The following is a 20,419-nucleotide window of genomic DNA, read 5'->3' as shown; positions in this document are numbered from 1 at the left end:
AGGTCAACAGCAGCCAGCTTGTGCAGGGCCTGGTAGGTCCTGGTGAAGAGAGATCTGACCTCTAATCCTAAAGGCAGTGGGACAGTGGGAAACCACCAAAGGTTTTCACCTGAGGGACCACCTGAATTACATTTTAACAAATCACTCTGTCTACTGTAAATATTCACACTTCTTTGGGAAGCAGTTTTTCAAGAGCGTAAGGCAGTTGTCTAAACAGAGCAAAAAACCTTCATCCTAGTCCAGATTGTCACGTTCTGAAATAATCAAAGTATCCAACAGTGGAACAGATAAGTAAATTCTAATAGTGGATGGTAGGCCTGTGGGTAGTTGTAATATCACATCTTTTGATAGACCTGAAATACTGCCTTTTTTTTTTAATTGTGTGGGGGAGGAGGGAGTCTATAAACAAAACACCAAAAACTTAACAGTAAGTGGTCTCTGGGTACTGTATCTTTGGGTAATTTTTTTAAATCTTTTTTATAACATTGTATCTTCTAAGTGGGCATGTGTTTTTCACCAAAAAAGCAAGACATGAATACTTTTCCTTTTAAGAAGTATTTATATACCCTCCAGCAATCCAAGTAAACCCAGTTAGTTATTGATCCAAATGTGATTGCTTTTCTCCAGAGTTCCCTACCACCAAGTTGGAGATGACTGCTGTCGCTGACATTTTTGACCGAGATGGAGACGGCTACATAGATTACTATGAATTCGTGGCTGCTCTACACCCCAACAAGGATGCTTACCGCCCAACAACCGACGCAGATAAAATTGAAGATGAGGTATGGGATATGATTGTAATTTGAGCACATGTTTGACCATAGTGCTTGGATGCAATGACCATATCAGCCCTGTGACTTAACTGTTAGAAGATTATTTGGAGTCCTCTTTGGGGAATCCCCATATGGAGGACAATGCCCCAGAGTATCTCTGGCTTTTGAGCTCTCTCTTTCAGTCTAGATGGCTTTACTCAAATGGGTCACATCTGTGTGTTTCCTCCAGTGTTCACAGACTTACCACACTCATCCTGGTTCATAGACACCATGTTGTTTAGAAGAACTCCTCTCTCGGTCCTGGGCATCCTATATCAGGATCCAGGGGAGGGAGTGATCTTCAAATAAAACATTTAAGGGGTAAAATGTGAAGTAATGTTTAAGATTTTATATATATATATATACCCACCAACCTTTCGGCCTAGCTAAGAACTTTTTCATGTTGAAAATTGCATCCATCACATTGAAAATAGCAAATTCTTTAGTAACACATGGAAATCTCAGGATCTGTTGATTCTAGAAAGGGAGAGGTTAGCGGGGCAGGTCTTGGGCGTAGCCTGGAACACCCCAGGACTAACCTGTGGGGACTCTGAGACTCCTAAGTTGAAATTTAAATCAGTTCATAATTTGCTTAATTTGATTTGATTTTGATGCATGCATATTAGCACATTTCTCTGAAGGAATGTGGAAACAAATCAGCAAATATGTGACATGTATTAATTTGGAATAAAGGATACATGCATATATCAATAGCCTAAAATACCTAAAAAAAGACGTAACAAATAGCTTTCTGTTTACATGTAAAAATCTTTCTCTGAAAAGGAAGTCTTGTTTTATCCTTCACACTTTTCTTTTTTTGTTGTTCACAACCAATAGGTTACAAGACAAGTGGCTCAGTGCAAATGTGCAAAAAGGTTTCAGGTGGAGCAGATTGGAGAGAATAAATATCGGGTAAGGAAGAGAAAACCAGTCCTTTGTGGTGGTTGTTTCTCCTATGTGGCCCTTCAAGGTGAAAGTAACCTGACACACAGCCAAGCAGAAGGTCCCACCTTCTGCTTGGAGGAGCAGAGCCAATAGGACTTAAGATGTAGTCACTTTCTCTAGGTTCTAGATGTCAGGTGTCCTCTTGGGCTAAGCTTAGTGACCTGTATAGTTCCATCTAAAAAACAGTGCTATATTTAGCTAACAGTAGCTTGTACTTAAGTTCCAGTATAGGAAACATTTCAAAGTTCTCTTTTGCTGACTGAAATCTTTAGGGAAATGGAGACACTTATTCCATAAGATAAGCCAACAGTTACCTGAAGACCAGTGGATCACCCCAGAGTGCTGGTAATTGTGAGCCTTAGTGGCTCCCAGGCTCAGGGAGGGGTGGAGGAACTCTGTCAAGGTCCCAAAGGATGCTCTGTCTGCTCTGAGCTGATGTACTAGGGGAACACCAGGCTCAGTAGTCTTCCCTGGAAGGCTGTGCTGAGTGTGGACATACTTGACCATGAATAATGCTGTGTTCTAGCTTCTTTTGGGACCAGGCTTAGGGCATAGAAGGGATCTGAAACAGCACTTCTAAAATATATTCAGCAGGGGCGCCTGGGTGGCTCAGTCGGTTAGGCCTCCGACTTCGGCTCAGGTCAGATCTCACGTTTGTGGGTTCGAGCCCCGCGTCAGGCTCTGTGCTGACAGCTAGCTCAGAGCCTGGAGCCTGCTTCCATGTCTGTGTCTCCTTCTCTCTCTCTGCCCCTCCCCCTCTCATGCTCTGTCTCTCTCTGTATCAAAAAAATAAATAAAACATTAAAAGAAAATTTTTTAAATATATTCAGCAGCTTATCCAGATTCTCTGCAGTCCTAAAGAAAATCTAGGATTGGTAAAGAAGGTTCAGATTATACAGTTTTTTATGCCAACTTACAAACAAGAAATCTAGGTTCTGTCAGCACATTAAATAAAGTGTCTTCAGAGTACACCAAAACCACCCTGGGCTGCTCTCTAGCTGGGGAATGTTGGGTAACTGTGCCTTGGATCCAGCCCAGGGCATTTAGTTAATAAAACTGTAAGCAGTCCTGTGCTTGCTTGTTGCTTTTTATTTTCTTGTTGGGGTTTTTTTTTTTTTTTTTGATGCCTGTAAGAGACATGAATTAACAAGAGCAATAGAATGGAAAAGGTAGGTCTATTCAGTTACAAAACCACGCCCCTGTGGCAGGAGCTCTCAAAGAATATGCTTATAAAGACTGGTAATGTGATTGCATGATTTTTGTTCCTTAGTGTTAATTTGACAAAATGTTTTTTTTTTTTCCTTCCATTTCCTCCATTCTTTACTCTTTTGTCTATAGTTCTTCCTCGGCAATCAGGTACAGTGTGCCTTGCAACATTCTCCTTGGTGGAAATGGTCTGTGTAGCTCATGCTGCCTGTTCTTTGCTGTGGGAGAGGACATAATCTGAAGCATGCCTGGGTCACATCTGGTTGTCTTACCCAGTGGAGAAACTGCTAATGGGGCTAATATTGTGAAGCCGTCTGAGTAGCAGCAGTATAGAAATATATTATTTTTTTAAAGGAGGTGAAATTTTCTATTTAAAATTAGATTAGCTAAAAACAGTATTGTGCTGGACTGAGTTTGAAGTAATGTGGTTCGGGGGAATTTGAAGCTATGGTATCAATCCAACATGCTTCTAAAAGGAACCTGGTCTTAGACTCTGTTTTGGAAGTCAGAATACCAGACAGCACAGTTCTGATTTATACCAGTCTTTGGACAGTTAACACAAATTTTATAATGTACAGTGTATCAAAAAGTCTTGGGGTACTTAAGTACTCCCATCTATTTAAAGACCTTATTAATATTTACTTATATTTATAACATATTTTGTAATTATAAGGTGCCTGAGAACTATAGCATAGCAGTCATGATTGGCTGTAGCCTCAAGTTTGCTGATTATGTCCAGCCAGCCAAAATCTGAGGGATCAAATTAGACTTGCAAGAAAAGATTAAATGCTTCTGACTCCACTTGGTAATTCTAACCTTATAGATCTTTTTGAGGGCTCTGAGGTCCTGTGTCTTCAAATGGAAGGAAGTTGCATGGGTAAAGTCTGCTTATGATATGAAATCAGAAACACTAAGAGTTGACTTGAGGCCTTCCATCAATATTAGGTTCCAGGTATTTTAGTAATCATTCACTACAGTAACATTCTCGGCCAGTGGAAAGAACAGAGGATAGAAAGAAATGAAAGACCACAACAGTCAAACTGGGTTTAAAATGTCATTGCGTGAAAGTGCCCAGTCATACCTAAAAGTTGTACCTGTTTTCTGATAACTTGCATGCAGAGCCCTGGGGTCATTTGAAATGGACTGACCTCCTCCTCTACTGCTCCACTGACATTAAGGGTCAGATGAGTTAGCTCCAATATTGGGAACAGAATCCTGGAGTTCCTTTTGTGCATGAGGTGCCTGAGACCCAAAGGACCCCATGCTGATAGTCACAGTGCAGTGTCAGAGCCACTGCAAGAACCCAGGTCACCATAGGGGATTTTTCAGTTAAGAGAAGGAAACAGAAGTTACTTTGCCCCAAGACATTTCTGGGGCCTCTGCCTCACAGCCCAGCTTTGCCAGGTTTGCACAGCTCCCCGTTTTTAGAACTGCTGTGGCCCCTTCTACCACTCTGGCCTCAACTCCCCCAGCCACTTTTGCTGCTGGCTTAGATCAAACTTCCTTTTCCCTACAGCTCAGCAAAAACAAGTTAGAATCTTTCAGAGAACACCTTAGTAAAAATTTAAGGACAAAAGAGGAATGAGTTAAGTGAAGTAATTCTAAACACTGACAGATAAAGTACAGGGCACAGTAATAGAAAGGTAAAGTACTTCTTGGAGTCCCTTCCTGACTCACTATGGAAGGTATAGAGGCCCTTACTTCCTCTGTCTCCTCACTGAGCCAGAGAGAACCCCAACTAGTGACTTTGGCCATCATTGCTCTAGGTTGTGGCAAGATTCTCCATCCCTCCTGCAGGACCTCCCCATTTCTTCTACTAGGCCAGCTTATGAGAGAGGCACCCTCAGAGGCCCAAAGGGCAGCTTCCTTCCTGGGACAGGACCTTTATTCCCTCGCATCTCTGGGCACCCATTTCAGTGCTTTTTATATACACCATGCTGTTGCTGTGGTCACTGTATAAAATGTTAACAGCTGTAGGGGATGAGAGATGTAGTCAATTGAAAATGTAGTCATTTTCAAAGGAAAGGATTGGGGAGGGGGATGTAATGCAAATACATTAATTTTGAGGGAAGTTGGTTATATGTCCTTCTCAGACATCCTTTTTGGCATTTTCAATTGTTAGGCCTTGTTTCAAAGTTACGGTTCTCTTTTATAACTTTAAAAATCTTAATTAACTAATTAGTCCCTTCACTCCTCACTGCAACCCCAGCATTCTCCTTGAATTACATAATTTTAGAAATGCTATTTTTCTAACCAAATGTTTGATTTTTGTTTTGGGATCTCTGCACGATTCTTTTATTGTCTCTTATTTTAGGAAAAAGGAAATTTATTATGTAGTAGGAAACTGCAGATGTTAACAGGGCCAAGCGGTAGGGATGTTAGGCAAGGAAAAGGGAAAAAATAAGTATCAGTCATGCTTGTCTTAATATCTCAAACTGTCAAATACTATATAATCATGGTAGATTTAAATTTTATTTTCTTCAACTAAATTTTAGTATAAATACTATAATCATTTGTTTAGCTGAAGAAACTTTTCTGCTTGGTGACCTCACAATTAGAGAATATAGAGGACTATTTCTGAAAACCTTGTGTGGAAAATCCGTTTTTCTTCTAAGCTAATAGTGATGATGGCTTCACAAGGGTTTCCTTAAGGCTTGATATAGTATTTGCTGTTCTCCATCTACCTTTTGAGCACACTGTATTCAGATGTTGACACACGTTTTATGTCTACCTTTTATGAAACGTAACAAAGAATTTTACTAGTAGGTTTTAATTTGGGCAAATGTTTAAAAGAATCGATAACTTTTATCTGTCCTCTGCCCTGCCCCATGGTGGAGGTATGACTACCAAAAGCTAACTTGATCCCAGTAGAAAGACACTGATCTTTACCTTGATATCTCAGCTGTTCCATATTTTAAATTCCTTTGTGAAAAATGCCAAATAGTGAGTTAAAAATTGTCCTTCAGATTGTCAAATTGTCATCTGTCTTGTCTGAATACAGTCTGCTCTGAGAATAAGGCCTCGGCCTGCTCTAGGACACACTCACTCATCACTCTCCCCTTGGCCCTGCAGTTCGGAGACTCCCAGCAGCTGCGGCTGGTCCGCATCCTGCGCAGCACAGTGATGGTCCGAGTTGGTGGAGGTTGGATGGCCCTGGATGAATTTTTAGTGAAAAATGATCCCTGCCGAGGTAAGGAACCTTCCTGAGCGTGAATTACATATTAGGTACTCCCTCACCACTGATCTTTCATGCTTACACAAAGTGTTGGTAATGGGTCTGTGGGTTTTACTTTGTTAAGCTGCCTAGATGTCGCTCCACCAGCACAGACTGGAAGTTGAGGGTGCCTGGGTAGACCAGGAAGAGAAAGCAAGAGAGGTGGATGCTATCAGGGGAGATAGGTTTTTAGGAACACAGTAACAAGAATTAGGAATTTATTGATATCTTCCAGTGTTTTGGTTAAATTAACACTGGCCTGGAAAGGAACCTAATGAAGCCTGGGGTGCTGAACTTGAAAGGGGGGACATGCCAGCCCAAAGGCAAAAGAGGATGGGAAATTTCATGTGAACAACAGCAGTTGCAGCTACAGGCACGTGAGGGCTGCAACAGAGGAGAGGGGATCAGGTCCCAGTGGCTAAGCCCTCTTTATCTGCAGCCTTTCCTTTCTCCTGCTAGCCAGGCTGCATGTGGGTACACAGGAGGCTCCCCCACTGCCAGTTTGTCTTTCTTGACCAGTTTCTGCGTTTCCTGCTCTGTCTCTGTTTCTTTGTGTTTATTTTTTTTTTTATTCTAGTTCACCATCCTGGGAGTAAAATAAAGCGCTCTGATTCCAGCTCTTCGATTTCCAGTCAGTCTCCCATAGGTTGGCTTTTAAGCTTTGTCCCCCTTGCCCACACCCCAGCCCACTGAGAATGGCTTTGCTTCTTAAACTGTGGTGCCTCTTGGCTCTGTGGCATCTGCTGCCTTTACAAATGCTTTGAAATAGCCAAGCCCTGGCTTTTCTAACTGTTACAAGTTGAAATGGAACCCATGGAATTTGTTTAGACTTTCTGTACATTTAACAAATATTTTATATAGCTTTTTAGGTGCCACACACTGTTATAAGCAGTTTACAGATGATAACACATTTACACGGCTGTGAGTTACAGCAATTATTGTCTCCATTTTAAAGAATAGGAAATTAAAGCACAGAAAAGTTAAATAACTTACTTGAGATCAGACAACTAATAAATGGCCAAGACAGGATTCAGTTCCAAGACAGTCTGGTTCTAAACTGTGTGCCCCCGATCAGGGTGCCATGTGTCTCAGGCTGGCAGAGCCACTGCCACCCCTTTGTGTGTGTGGATTGCTGGTTCGGCCTGTGGAATTAACTTGGTAAGGCATATTTATAAACCTGGTAGAAATGTTTACAGTACAGTTACATAACTTCTTTGGAAGTGATTTATAGTCCTATTTTGAAGTGTTTAGAGCTAAAGGGTGCAGTTCTCACGTAAATTCAGTTATGCCCATAGTAGCTTGTTATTTTAACTCATTCTGCATTTACTCCAGTAAACAAAAGTAATTTTCGTTAATTAAAAAAGTTAATTTTGAAAGCACCTGTTTTGATAAAAACTTGAAAGGTTTTAATCCATTTTAGAAGTCACTGTGTTGTAAACTAATTTCCTGATATAAAAGTTCTCTTTTCACGGTTTTACCTCAGAAGCAGGAGCAATGTATACATAGGATTTTAACCATAACTCAGTAAAACAACATTATTTCTTTCCAAACCTATTAGTAAGATTCTGGGGATTTTTTTGTTTGGATTTTTGGGGGGGCGGGAATATCTTGTATGATTGGACTAAACAGATAAACAGAAGAGGTGCTGCATGTGACATTTTGAAATCTGGTTGCCTGTTTGCTGCCTGCTTCACTTGCTCTGTTTACAATAACTTTATGCTGATGGCCAAGGGGAACACTGCTTGCTCTGTCCTCATATAAATCACTAAAATCTGGAACCCCAAGGAAGTTTGGGAGGGCCCTCTAGTACCTATGTTCTGTGGAACATAGTAGCCTTTTCGGCATCCCTTGGAGCAAACAAGGTAAGGCTTTCCTCTGTGCCTCACCCGGAATGACCTCCTAGCACTCAGTAATCTTCTTGATTGTGTTGATTGCAGAGTCCAGAACTGCCCAGCAGTCTTAGATATCATTAAGTCTACCAGTGACAGGCAGGATGAGTATTTCTAATCAATTGCACTAGGAGGTGAGCACTTACGGGTTGGGGTAGATGTAAGAAGTGACTGGGGAGGGCATGAATGTCACAAAGAGAAGAGGTCTTGAAGCTATCTAGGATTCTGTGAGGATTCATGTTCCTTCTAGAAGCACCACTTGGGTAGATTTTATATTCATTAGTGTTGCATTTCCTTTGTTGTCTAGAACATAGAGAATGTTAGACTGAGGATAGAACACAATTTATGACAGAAGAATACCAATACTCACAGTCATTTGTTACCTCCTGCTACATAGCTGTTTAAAAAAGTGAGAGAGGCGCCTGGGTGGCTCCGTCCGTTGAGCATCTGACTTCTTGGTTTCAGCTCACAATCTCATAGTTTGTGGATTCAAGCCCTGTGTTGGGCTCCGAGCTGACAGTGCAGAGTCTGCTTGGGATTCTGTCTCTCAAAATAAATTTAAAACAAGTGAGAGAGGAGCGCTTGGGTGGCTCAGTCAGTTAAGCATCTGACTCTTGGTTTCAGCTTGGGTCATGATATCATGGTCGTGTGTTCGAGCCCCACCTAGAGCTCTGTGCTGACGGCACAGAGCCTGCTTGTGATTCTCTCTCTCCATCTATCTCTACTTCTTTCTCTGAAAATAAACTTAAAAAAATAAAAAGGTGAGTGAGCTCTCAAACTGCACATTGCTTTAGCCAAACATATAGTGAAAATACTCAACACTGCCAAAATTTGAGGTTTCAGTTTCTGGTTCATCCGTGGCAAAGGAGATCATGATGTTTTGGATAGAGATGAAAACAGTGCCCTACTTTTTATCCTAGGGTACTTTATATGTTTTTGAGCACTAGACAAATTGGTTCCTCCAAATAAGTGAAGATCTAGAACACTTCATGAAGATTTCAGAGATACTTTGGCTTAGAACTGATTGTTCTTTCTTTCTTTTTATTGTGGTAAAATACACATAACAAAATTTACCATTTTAACTATATTCGAAGCGTTCAGCAGGATTACGTACATTCACACTGTTGTGCTACCATCACACATCCACAGACCTCTTTTCGTCTTTTAAAACTAAAATTCTATATCGATTAAGTAAGAGCTAAGAACTGAATTGTTACCGGACGGTCTGTTCTAGTCAACATCATGTGGCCAGACTAAGTCCCTTAGAAAATGGTGGCCCCTTTGGTGTTGAGAAACTAGAATGGTTGCCTTCAGGGCCTGGTCTCCAACATGTGATCTTCAAAAAGTTATGGTCAAGTGTTTTTGGAAGATGCCAGCTTAAAGTGAAAGCAGATTTCTTTATTGTGGGACTCTCTAGAGCTTACAAAATCCTGATCTCATTAGGGCTCTTCCAAAGGGGGAAAGTGTTTATTGACTCTTTTTGTAGGAACCTCTCAAAAAACCTTAGTTTGGGAAATTCTACTGTAAACAGTGGAAGACCATGGAAGGATTTTGAGCCATTTAGAGTTATCAGGTTTTTATTTAGCATTCAGTTCTAGGGGATGAGATGAAAAATGAGTTTGGAAGCTTGTTACGGCTGTGCATGGTGGAGGAGATGCCCTATGTTCCACATGAGTGTCAGGAGGTTTGGAGGTGTGGGAATGCACTGGGGATTCAAGGAACTTTAGAAGATCAGGAGGCCAAACTGCCATCAGGAGGGAGAGACCTATACTGCCCCCCGGCTTCTGGCTCTGATCATGTCTAATCAGTCACTGAACATGAGGTTCTGTCATCCAGCAAAGGGTCTGCACACAGGATACGTTTGGAGTCAGGTATTACTGTATGATGGCAATGAAGTCTCAGGTCAGTGAGCTCATCGCTACTGGGTTCAAAGTCTAAGAGGGAGAACAGGACTGCAGACAGAAGCAGGGGACATCGGTGTTTAAGAATGAGCCGGAAGCAGGAGAAGCAGGAAAGCAAATGTCCTGGGAGCCAAGGGAAGAGAGTATTTCAAGAAGAGAGCAGTTATTCCCCACATGGGAATTATAAGAGCATAGAGCTGTTTTCACTTGTCACATTATCAGATTTTTATCTGTACATGTAAATGCGTGCACATGTGAATAACAGCATTAGCCAGAGGGAAAATAAATTCAGTATATTCTTGCATTATTTTGGAGAGTGTACGTTGGTATAGAATTTAGGGGATCACTTGACAAGTATCAAAAATCTTGTGTGCGTCCTTTTCTCCTCAGAAATTCATCCTAAGGAAATCATCGTTGATATGCACAAAAACCTTTCACAAGTAGTTTGTCATGGCATTGTATACAATGTTTAAGAAATTGTAAGAAAATTAAAAATACAACTAGTAGGGTTGGTTAAATAAGTTGATGGCCTTGCAGCCTTGAAATTATGCAAGATCTTACAAGCGTGGAGGAATGTTCCTGATGTTTTTCTATTAAAACACACATGCACACACACACGCGCGCGCGCGCACACACACACACACACACACAGTTGTACACAGGAATAAAAACACTCCATCATTGTAATAGTGATGTCCCTTAGGTAGTAAGATTAAGGAATATTTATTCTCTTTGTACTTTTTTGTATATTTCAACCTTTGTTACAGTTTAAAGCTATCAGTGATAACTTAGAGCGATTTAGGTGGTGTGATGGGGGCAGGAGCCTGAGTGGGATGAGGGGCAAGTGGAAAACCGATAGTGTAGACAAGGATGCAAGGAGCTGTGGGTGGGAAGAGAGAGCTCAGGTGGAGATGTGGGTTCTAGTTCCAGCCCTACCAGAGCTTTCCTTGACCTCAGCCTCTGTGAGTGCTTCAGTTCCTTTGTCTGTGACAGGGATGTTGACAGGTCCCTGGTGACAGTCAAGCGCCCTGCCGCATGTGATCACACTGTAAATTGTGCAGTGCATAGACAACATGGTATCATTATATCTTTACATTTTAAATGTAATGCTATGCCCCTCATCTGAGATCCTGCTTCAGAGTCTTCCTCTTGTATCACTGTTGTTTTTGTCTGGGAGAGCTGGTGCACAGGTAAACTATTAAATGTTTACTAGCTTTAAACTACATGTCTGAAATTCTGTACGGCTCAGGGACATAAGCAGTTCTCATGGGGTGAATCCTCAACTAAGTAATGGTTTTTATTCATCACTGTTATCTTAGTGCTTTTGTTGTGTGTCCACTGTTCTACTGGGCACTTCAGCAAACACAAGATAAAGAAGTGTAAATTCTAAATCCACAGTTATTAGTGATGGGAAGTCTTACTAAAGTTCCTATATTGATGCTGAAGGAAATTCTCTTGGAGAATCTTTAGTGTAGACACGGAGTGAAACATTGAAGTCCAGAAAATACATGAGTAGAGAACCCAGGGCCAAGGAATGAGCCTTGAGGGACACAGTCTGTTGGGGCCTGAGGAGGAAGGAAACAGCTTAGTGTTTGTTCGTAGACCATCCAGACAGTGGGATCAGCCGGAGGAAACCGAGGCCCAGGGCAGTTAAGACCTGGTTGGTAAGCTGAACCTAGATTGTAACTCAGGTTTTGATACCCACATTGGCCCTTCTAACCTGACACTTTGATATGTTATGTCAGTATAATATATTGAGAAGAATTTGACCTAGGAATTTGGAACTACACCGCTTGGACACCCATGCAACCTGATTTAAAATCTCATTGTACCAAAATTCCTCAGTTCCCTTGAGGGCATGCAGGTTTGGGCAGAAGAGGGGGTGGGCACAATAACCTCAAATCTGCTAAGCCCATGCCTCCTGGCCAGAGTGAAAAATCTTACTAGAAAAGAATGGCAGTTTGTTTCTAACAGTTCCCTTTTCCCAAGTCTCACCAGAGGTCCTGTTTGTTCAGTTCTGTATAGTGTATTCTAAACAGTTAACAGTTCAGAACAGAGAGGGAGAGAGGAAGTTATACAGGATAACACCTTTTGGTGAGAAATAATCTAAGGATGTATTCTAGAGGAATTATTTCTTTTAAGTTAGCAGTGTTTTTCACATTTAACGTTTACGTGGGTCATCCCTGGAATCCTCTGACCGAGTCCAAATTTGAAGTTCTGGTTGTACAGCTCCAGAAAGCCATGGGACAGCGCCTGTTGGCCTTCAGAGCAGTTTCCAGATCACCTCCCGCCTGACGTTCCTCCCACTTGCCGTTGTCCCTTAAGCTTCTTGTTGTTTTCAGTTTTCGACCTCCCATTTCTCACTGGCAAGTTTTGTGCATGGTCTCAATCTTTCTCTCTCTCCTCCCACATGTTTACTTCTTAATGAGTTTATCCCGGTCTTCTTACCATCCTGAGCTCCTGGACCCCTTCGCTGAGGGTTGTTAGCAACTGAATTCAAATAGAAGAGTCTGGACAGTGTTGATTGCAATGATCTGTTTTTCTCCACTATCCTGCAAAATCTGAGCAAAAAGTACACATGTACTATGAGAGAGAAAAGAGGGGGTTTGGTCTAATGTCAGAGGTTTGTGCACTGCTGCATCTGCTTTCTTTGACCTGTTACAGTGTGCTTACCCCAGGGGACAGTGACACGGCAAGATCATTACCCCAGAATGAGATGGTATCTCGTATATAAAAGTCTCTATCATGGCGAACCAGTGGGGCTTTTTAGTTCATTGTTATAGGTAAGAATCATGACAGACTTGACAAATCATGAATTTATTTTAAAAGAATCCACAGATAGTACTAAATCTGTAACTTCCATAACTGTTATCATGGGGTCAAGCAGCTGTATGACCATCAAAGACACAGTTTTTTTTAAGATTAATGGCCATTGTATGTGTGTGTTTATTCCTTTTTAGCACGAGGTAGAACTAACATCGAACTTAGAGAGAAGTTCATCCTACCTGAAGGGGCATCCCAGGGAATGACCCCTTTCCGGTCACGGGGTCGAAGGTCCAAACCGTCCTCCCGGGCTGCCTCCCCCACCCGCTCCAGCTCCAGCGCTAGTCAGAGTAACCACAGCTGTACGTCCATGCCGTCTTCTCCAGCCACCCCAGCCAGTGGTACCAAGGTACGTACTGACCTCTCTTATGGCTTTCGTCCCTGTTCCCATATTTACAGATGTTCAGTGTTGTGTACTGTAGCCTCTTAACTCCTCCAGCAAGGAGAGGAACGTGAAGATACACCGACCAAGCTCTACCTAGACCAGCCTTTCCAGGCCCCAGTAGAGAACAGGACCTTTAAGATTTTACTCCGAAGGACATTATTAAAATATGAAGTCAGACCATTATATCAGAAACATTTCTTTCCTCATATCTCCCATCCAGAATTACTAATTTTGGAAATCCAGGCACTATCCGTGCAGCTGAAGCTAGTGAATAATTTTGGTTGTTTTGATGGGTTACGTATGAAGAATGCTGTTGCCTTTCTACCTGGTCCCTTTTACCCTGTTAAACTGATGCATGTTTTGTTTTGTTTTCTGTTTCTTTAAAATTCAGTATCTTCTATTTATTTTTCGTGTCCCAAATTTGCTTCCTTTCTGTTCCATTTTCAATTGTTCCCGTCCCCTTTGGATTTCCGTTTCGCAGACTCCACTTCAGTTCCCTCGCTGTTATGACAAACCCTGGTTGGTAAACAGTAAAGCTGGCACCCCTGTCAGGGACAGCCATAATCCTGACCTCCAGCTGCCCAGCCCCGAGGTAGAGTATGGTTTTGCTGACTAAGGACACGGTCAAGACGAGGCCCTCGCTAATGCCAAGAACTAGATCGGCTCCTCTTCCTGACACAAGTCCATGCTCTTTTCCAACTTTGTGGTGCTTGCTCTCACAGCTGATTCATCTAGTCAAGTGCTTTTCAGGGGTTTCTAACTCGGATTCACCATAATTGGAGATAAACAAGAGATGCCTAAAACTGGATTCACTACTTGCTACCAGTGTTTAGAATGATGTTTTTTTAGAGTGATGAACAATTGTCATTCCTGGTGATTTGTTGATGGATATTATTTATAAGATTTGAGCCTCTCGGAGTCTCCAAACATCAGATACATGGACGAGTTATGAACACTTGAAATTCAACTACGGTGCATGTTCAGCAGTGTTCTATCTTTGCTTAGAACAGAAGAGTGGCTGGCGTCCCCTGCCCTGAGCCACATCCCCAGGGTGGTTGGTATCGCCATACCGGCTGCTGCCCTCTTCAGCCAAGCACCATATCAGTGAACACTGCTCCAAGGCTCAGATTTTAACTTCTGATTTTAAGTCACATGGGTGTGACTAGTGGCCTAGTCACTTGGTTGTCTGAAGCCTTGATCTGAATACACATGCTGGCAGTTAAGCATGTTTGAGTGCAGTCATTAAAATGCCTAAAGCATTTGTGGAAGAGCAGTGTTTCAGAAACAAAACATGGGCTAGTGGCTTGTCTGAGATCGGGAAAATTTACATTCTAGCTTCTGCTGGGAAATACTGGTTCCTTGTGCCTCAAAAGAGAGCAAAGCTTCAGCCCAAGAAGGCAGAAGATGTTAAGAAGCCAATGCCTGTGAATGGGCTGCTGCTTTGGGATTCATCCGTTCCGAGCTAAAGCTCCAGTTCAGAGATCTGTCTGGTTTAGAACATGACTGGGGACCTCCTGCCACCAAGACCCCAAGACTCTACGTGCTTATCTTGCTTTTCTCTTTCTTAATGGCTCCAGTTTCATGAAAGTCTCAAAAGTTCTAAAATTTTAAATGTTACTTCTGAAGTACAAAATGCTCACAGGATTCTAATAGATCAGACTTTTTGTTTCATCTTAAGGTTTTATCTTTTGTTTTGTTCATCTTGAGGTTTCATCTTTCCTTACCTGTGGGTATTTTCTACAGGCCCTGTCCCGCCATGGGCTCCCAGCCCTGAGCCTCTGGGCTGCGGTCTTGCCAGCGGCCTGCTCATGAGCAGTAGCTTCTGAAACTGGTGCTCCTCCCGTGTGGGCCAGGAGGGCTTGTGCTTGACTGTTAATCACTTTCTGTCGCTTTCGCTTTTTCTTTCTAAATTAAAGAAGTATGAGAAACACAGTGAAAACAGGTTGCTTTACTCTTCCATCTGTACAAACATCTTAAAGGTCCTGGAAAACAGTTTATGCAGCTGATTTCAAAGAAAAATGAGAATAGCATGTTATGGTATGAGTGATATTTAAAACAAATTTAAAATATTCTTAATTAGGACTTCCAAATTAAGTGTACTACTGTCTTAAAAAAAAAAAAACCACTCAAATGGGAAATATTGCTCCTACTGGTAGCAGTAGTAATATAACGTGTATCTGTCCAGCTCTTTTTCCATTAGAAGTGCTTCTACACATGATTTATTCATTTGGCAAGTTTTATTGAGCCCCTCTTCTGTGCCAGACACTGTTTTAGGTGCTGAGGGTGTGACAGTGAACAGAGTCCCTGCTTTCATCAAGCTTAAACTATAATACAGGCTAGACAGACCACAAACAAGGTGGTGATAAGTGCTATGCCAAAAAATAAAGCAGGAGAAGAAAATAGAGTATTCACTCTAGTAGTAAAGCAAGACCTCTCTGATGGATCATTTTGGCCAAGCCGCCCCAAGGAACCGAGGGAGTGGGGCACTCAAACAGGTGGGAGAGCAGTGAGGAGGCCACAGTGGCCCAGTGGACCGAAAAGGAAAGAGTGCCCTTATCTGCCGTTTTTCCAGTGAGGGAAATAGACTGACAGGTCTTGACTTGACTGAGGTTCCTGCACCATCTAGTGAGAGTGGTTGGAGTGGTATTTGCATCTCCATAAGAAAATGCATATTTAAAATTTCTAGCCCCAACACTTTGACACTCAGGATTATTTGGATTTTTTTGTGTGTGTCATGTCTGGTGGAAATTTGTCAGCAGCTTTCTAGCAGAAGCTTAGAAGACATTGTGAAATTTTAAATTGGAACATAAGACCTTTTCTGGGGTGGAATCCTCAAACTGTATGACCTAGGACACTTCTGAAATAAATCTTTGTTTTCCTGGACTTTTAATATGCTTTTCAATCAATCAGATGTAAGGAGGCTTAAGTAGACTTTTCAGATTGAATTTTAAAGACTTCACCTAGTAAATAGGACTTTTTAAAAAATTTTTTTAAGGTTATTCCATCAACAGGCAGCAAATTAAAACGACCAACTCCAACCCTTCACTCGAGCCGCACGTCCCTCGCCGGCGATACCAGCAATAGCTCTTCCCCAGCCTCCACAGGTGCCAGAACAAATCGGGCAGGTAAGTACCTGCCGCCATCCATGTGCACTGGGGTGAAGGGGAAGGGGAGTGGCCAGGCTAAGAACTGGGACAGCAGCCTCTGGGCAGTACTTCACTGCTCCCCACAGAAAGCAGATGATGGAGCAGCACATAGATGTGATGTCCAGAGAGACACCTGCAGATTTTTTGCTGCTCTTTTCTTTCCCTCCTGCCACCGAAGCTACCTGCAGCCATGCCTTCTGAGAGCAGATGCATCCACAGCTAAAGCCAGCCCCCCATGTTCTTGATCAGAAATGACTGCATTTGAGAGAATGTAAAAGGCAGGAGGGACCTCCTAAAGTGGGCTTTCCTCAGAAGGCTGCCCAGTGTTGGGGCTGGCGGTTTGCCAGTAATTTTTCCAACATCCTGCATTTATTATAGCTGCCGGCAAGCAGAGAAAGTCAGGGAAAGATTGCATCTGTTCACCTGTTGCTACTCCCCATGGGAGTCCAGGAATTGGCCTCATTTCTGGTGCTCTGTTTGCCTGCCCCTGACCCCGCCACCCCTGCTAGCGGGCTCTCCTCTGTGCCCAGGTGACTGAGCAGCCCCGCTCAACCCACTCTGGGGGCACACGAGGCCACTGTACTGCTGAGACAAGCTGCTAATTCTCAGGAGGCAAGCTTCTCAAGCAGAATCACAGCCTGCTGTGTAGATGAGGAGATGGGGTCCAGAAAGGCTGTGATCTGCCCAAGGTCACACAGCATATCTGGTGGTATGCGCATGTCAGAGCCCTAGCCTCTGGTCACTTGTCCTCACCCCACCCCCCCACAATATTGTCTCTATTAAGTCTGCTGCTTTATTCTCGAATTCCAGATCCTAAAAAGTCAGCCAGTCGCCCTGGGAGTCGGGCCGGGAGTCGGGCCGGGAGTCGGGCCAGTAGCCGGCGAGGAAGCGATGCCTCTGACTTTGACCTTTTGGAGACGCAGTCTGCTTGTTCAGATACTTCGGAGAGCAGCGCTGCAGGGGGCCAGGGCAGCTCCAGAAGAGGGCTAAACAAGCCTTCCAAAATCCCCACCATGTCTAAGAAGACCACCACTGCCTCCCCCAGGACTCCGGGTCCCAAGCGATAACACTGTACAAGCACCCCCAAGCCTCTATCCACTTTGAAGCCTGCTCCGTACATTGGGTGTATATTTATTCTGAACAGGAGAAGTTATATTGTTAAAAGTGTAAAAGAATAATTGTGTTATGAAGCTGCCTTATTTTTTTTCTTTTTGTAAGTTACTATTTTCATGTGAATATTTATGTAGATAAAATTTGCCTCCTGGTAACCCTGTAATGGATGGGGCCCAGAAATGAAATATTTGAGAAAAACAAGTGAAAAGGTCAAAATAAGAATGTGTATTAAAAAAAAGCCTCTAAATAGGGTTTCTGCGCGGTGCAGGGTTGTAAACCTGCTTTATCTTTTAGGATTATTCCTAAATGCATCTTCTTTATAAACTTGACTTGCTGTCTCAGCAAGATAAATTATATTAAAAAAAAATAAGAATCCTGCAGTGTTTAAGGAACTCTTTTTTTGTAAATCATACACCTCAATGAGCAAGAACTAAGGGGAGGGCACTTTTAATTGCTTTTTCCAGTGTTTTTAATGCTGTGTGATTTTAGCTGAAGAGAGGGAACCTCCTCTAGGTGATGTTTGCACATGATCAGCAAAAGGAGTTCATCGCAATACTCTGAATACTGTTTCAATACTGGGTGTTTAAAGGACAGTAGCTGCTAGAATTCAGGGGTAAGTGTGACCGGTCCGAAGATGTCAGAACATTGGGGTTTTTAAGAGTCCTGGTTTGTAACTTCCTAATCAGCCCAGCCACCGATAACTCCTGTGCTCACCAGGACCCAGGCCCTCGGCAAAGGGAGACTCCTTGGTGGCACTGTGAATTACAGATTGGTTTATCTGCATTTTTCCTATTTATTTAAATGGTCGATCAACTTCCCACAAACTGAGGAATAAATTCCACGAGCTTATTCTGAAAATGTGGACATAAAACAAACACTTGCTCGTCCTTTAAAGGAGTTCACCAGCACACCTGTTAACAAGTCCCGTTTGCTTCCGTCTTTTTTTGTGCGTAATAAAGTCAACTGACCAAGTGACCATGAAGAGGGGCTGTCTGGGGCTCCCGTTTTATAGCTGCTGTTCCTCTTCAGCTCCGACCATGTTGCTGTGTGATTATCTCAATTGGTTTTAATTGAGGCAGAAACTGAAGCTCTACCAATGAACTGTTTAAAAACAAGACACACTTTTGTATTAAAATTGCTTGCAGTAACAAATTTGTATTTCCTGATTTTCTTCTCAACTATTACCTTATATATAACATGTTACTCTGGGTATGATTGTGTTTTAGGTACTTAAATGCATTATTCAAAACATCAGTGGATAAATTATGGAGCTCATTAATAGATTTTTTCTTGTTTATTTCATCCTTAATTCTAACAAAGAAGTAATCAGACTGTTGTTAATGTAAATTTGTAGGGTATCCACTCCATTTAGGCGAATACACAAATACCATTATGTAAGAAAAGTTCTGTAGTAGAAATCACAGAGATCCAGGTTTGAGAGGATGGGGCCGATTTCCGACAGTATGCTGAGATTTCAGGTTAAATCACAGAATTTCAGAAGTGGATGCCAAATTGGTCATCAAATCTAGTTCCTTTCTTTTGCAGATGGAGACACTGGGATGGGAAAGTGGGAGAGAGGGTTATTTGCCTAGGATCACAGAATTAATAAATGGCCAAAAAATGGACCTTGAATCAAATCTTTGATTCCCTATTCAAGTCCTGCATTTCTATTCCCCCGGCGCCTAGTTGGCTTTATAATAATTAGAACAGCCAAATATTAAATAATTCTAACAAAAGGAATTAGACTAAGAAGACTTACGAGGTAGGTAAGGGGTTCAAGCTCAGGCCACCAGTGTTTCTGACCATCAGGCCATACTCATGTGATCAGGAATTTGGTGAGTTGCATATGTTTGTGTCAAAGCTGTTTGAAGTCAGACACCCAGATTAAACACAATCCAGCCTGATGGATTCCGAAGGAAGTGCTTCTTCTATTCCCCCTAGAATTTAGTAACTTCAAGCTGCCAGAACTGTGCGGGATAGTGTTTTCACCCAAATTTGCTTCCCCTCTAGGCCTCCTGGCAGCAGAAGCATACTTACACTTGACCTCCATCCTTTCAGATTCTGGACCGTCATCATTTGTTTTTTCGTTTTTCTTACCAAGTAATTCCAGTTTTTCCCTCCATCTTTGCAACAAAGCTCACCTAGTGGTAGGATCTGCACAAAGTGCATTTTCATTAAACACTCATGCAAGGCCATGTAGAGAATGTAGGGATGCCAGAAACTTAAAATTACCGTTCTGGGATACATGTGCTAATCAAGTGATAGAAATTTGGTGTCTGTTGGGAAGCACTGCACGAGTCCCTGGGGTTTTCAGTGATCCAGTAACAACAGCTGACCATTATTGACTGTGACAGGCCTCTGTGCTCAGTGCCCTATGTATTAGCCCATCACTGTGACCCCTATCAGATGAGAAACAGCCAGAGAGGTTCAGGAACTTGTCCAAGGTCACAGCGTTACCAGGTGGCTGGGAAAGCCCTAGTTTGACACTACTTTCTCCAAGAAACCTTCCCCACCTCAGTTCCCTTCCAGGTCCTGAGTTCCAGGATTCCACTCACATCCCCACCCCCACGTCCCAGGTCCTTGTCCTCTGCCCTTCCAAGCACTTTGTGGCCTTCAGTGGGAGCATTCTACCGGGAATAGGGAACAGTCGGCTTCATCTCTGGCTCAGAGCAGGGCATGGAGTGGTTGCTGCTGAGCTGAATTGCAGCAAGACGCCAGTTTGGAATGGGTAAAGCCTGATGTTTAGGTTTATGGGAATGTGAGGCCTGTTGTTCAAAGAACACAGCTATCTTTTCTCATCCTTAATTGAGATGGATGATTGCTGTTACAAGAATCCGCCCAGCCCTGGGCTGCTTGCAGTGCTGGAAGCCCAGTGTTCCCCAATACATAACCTAGGGTATGGACTCAAAGGGGAGTGCAGAGGGCTGGCCAGAGAAGGATAGTGAGGAGGACAGGAGATTCAGAGACCCTGACCTAGCCTGACAC

At 42.7% G+C, this 20,419-nt stretch overlaps 1 protein-coding gene across 8 annotated transcripts in view; it reads left to right on the top strand.

The window, feature by feature from the left end:
• The window catches only part of MACF1 (microtubule actin crosslinking factor 1), a 324,783-nt gene extending 306,197 nt beyond the window's left edge, over positions 1–18,586 (top strand). For 3 of the 8 annotated variants that reach the window (XM_029947033.1, XM_029947029.1, XM_029947027.1), the window contains 7 exons: positions 628–782; positions 1,650–1,724; positions 3,096–3,113; positions 6,036–6,153; positions 12,928–13,139; positions 16,171–16,300; positions 17,132–18,586. In XM_029947033.1, coding sequence (XP_029802893.1) covers positions 628–782; positions 1,650–1,724; positions 3,096–3,113; positions 6,036–6,153; positions 12,928–13,139; positions 16,171–16,300; positions 17,132–17,388 — 965 coding nt within the window. In that variant the 3' untranslated portion in view covers positions 17,389–18,586. Of the gene's footprint in view, positions 1–627; positions 783–1,649; positions 1,725–3,095; positions 3,114–6,035; positions 6,154–6,754; positions 6,824–12,927; positions 13,140–13,656; positions 13,768–16,170; positions 16,301–17,131 lie in introns of all 8 variants that reach the window. The other 5 variants (XM_029947028.1, XM_029947034.1, XM_029947032.1 and 2 more) reach the window with 3 other exon arrangements.
• The last annotated feature ends 1,833 nt before the right edge of the window (positions 18,587–20,419 follow it).

This window comes from Suricata suricatta, chromosome 8, assembly GCF_006229205.1.
Source record: "Suricata suricatta isolate VVHF042 chromosome 8, meerkat_22Aug2017_6uvM2_HiC, whole genome shotgun sequence".
Taxonomy (NCBI): Eukaryota; Metazoa; Chordata; class Mammalia; order Carnivora; family Herpestidae; genus Suricata; species Suricata suricatta.
This window is presented reverse-complemented; position numbering and strand designations above follow the sequence as displayed.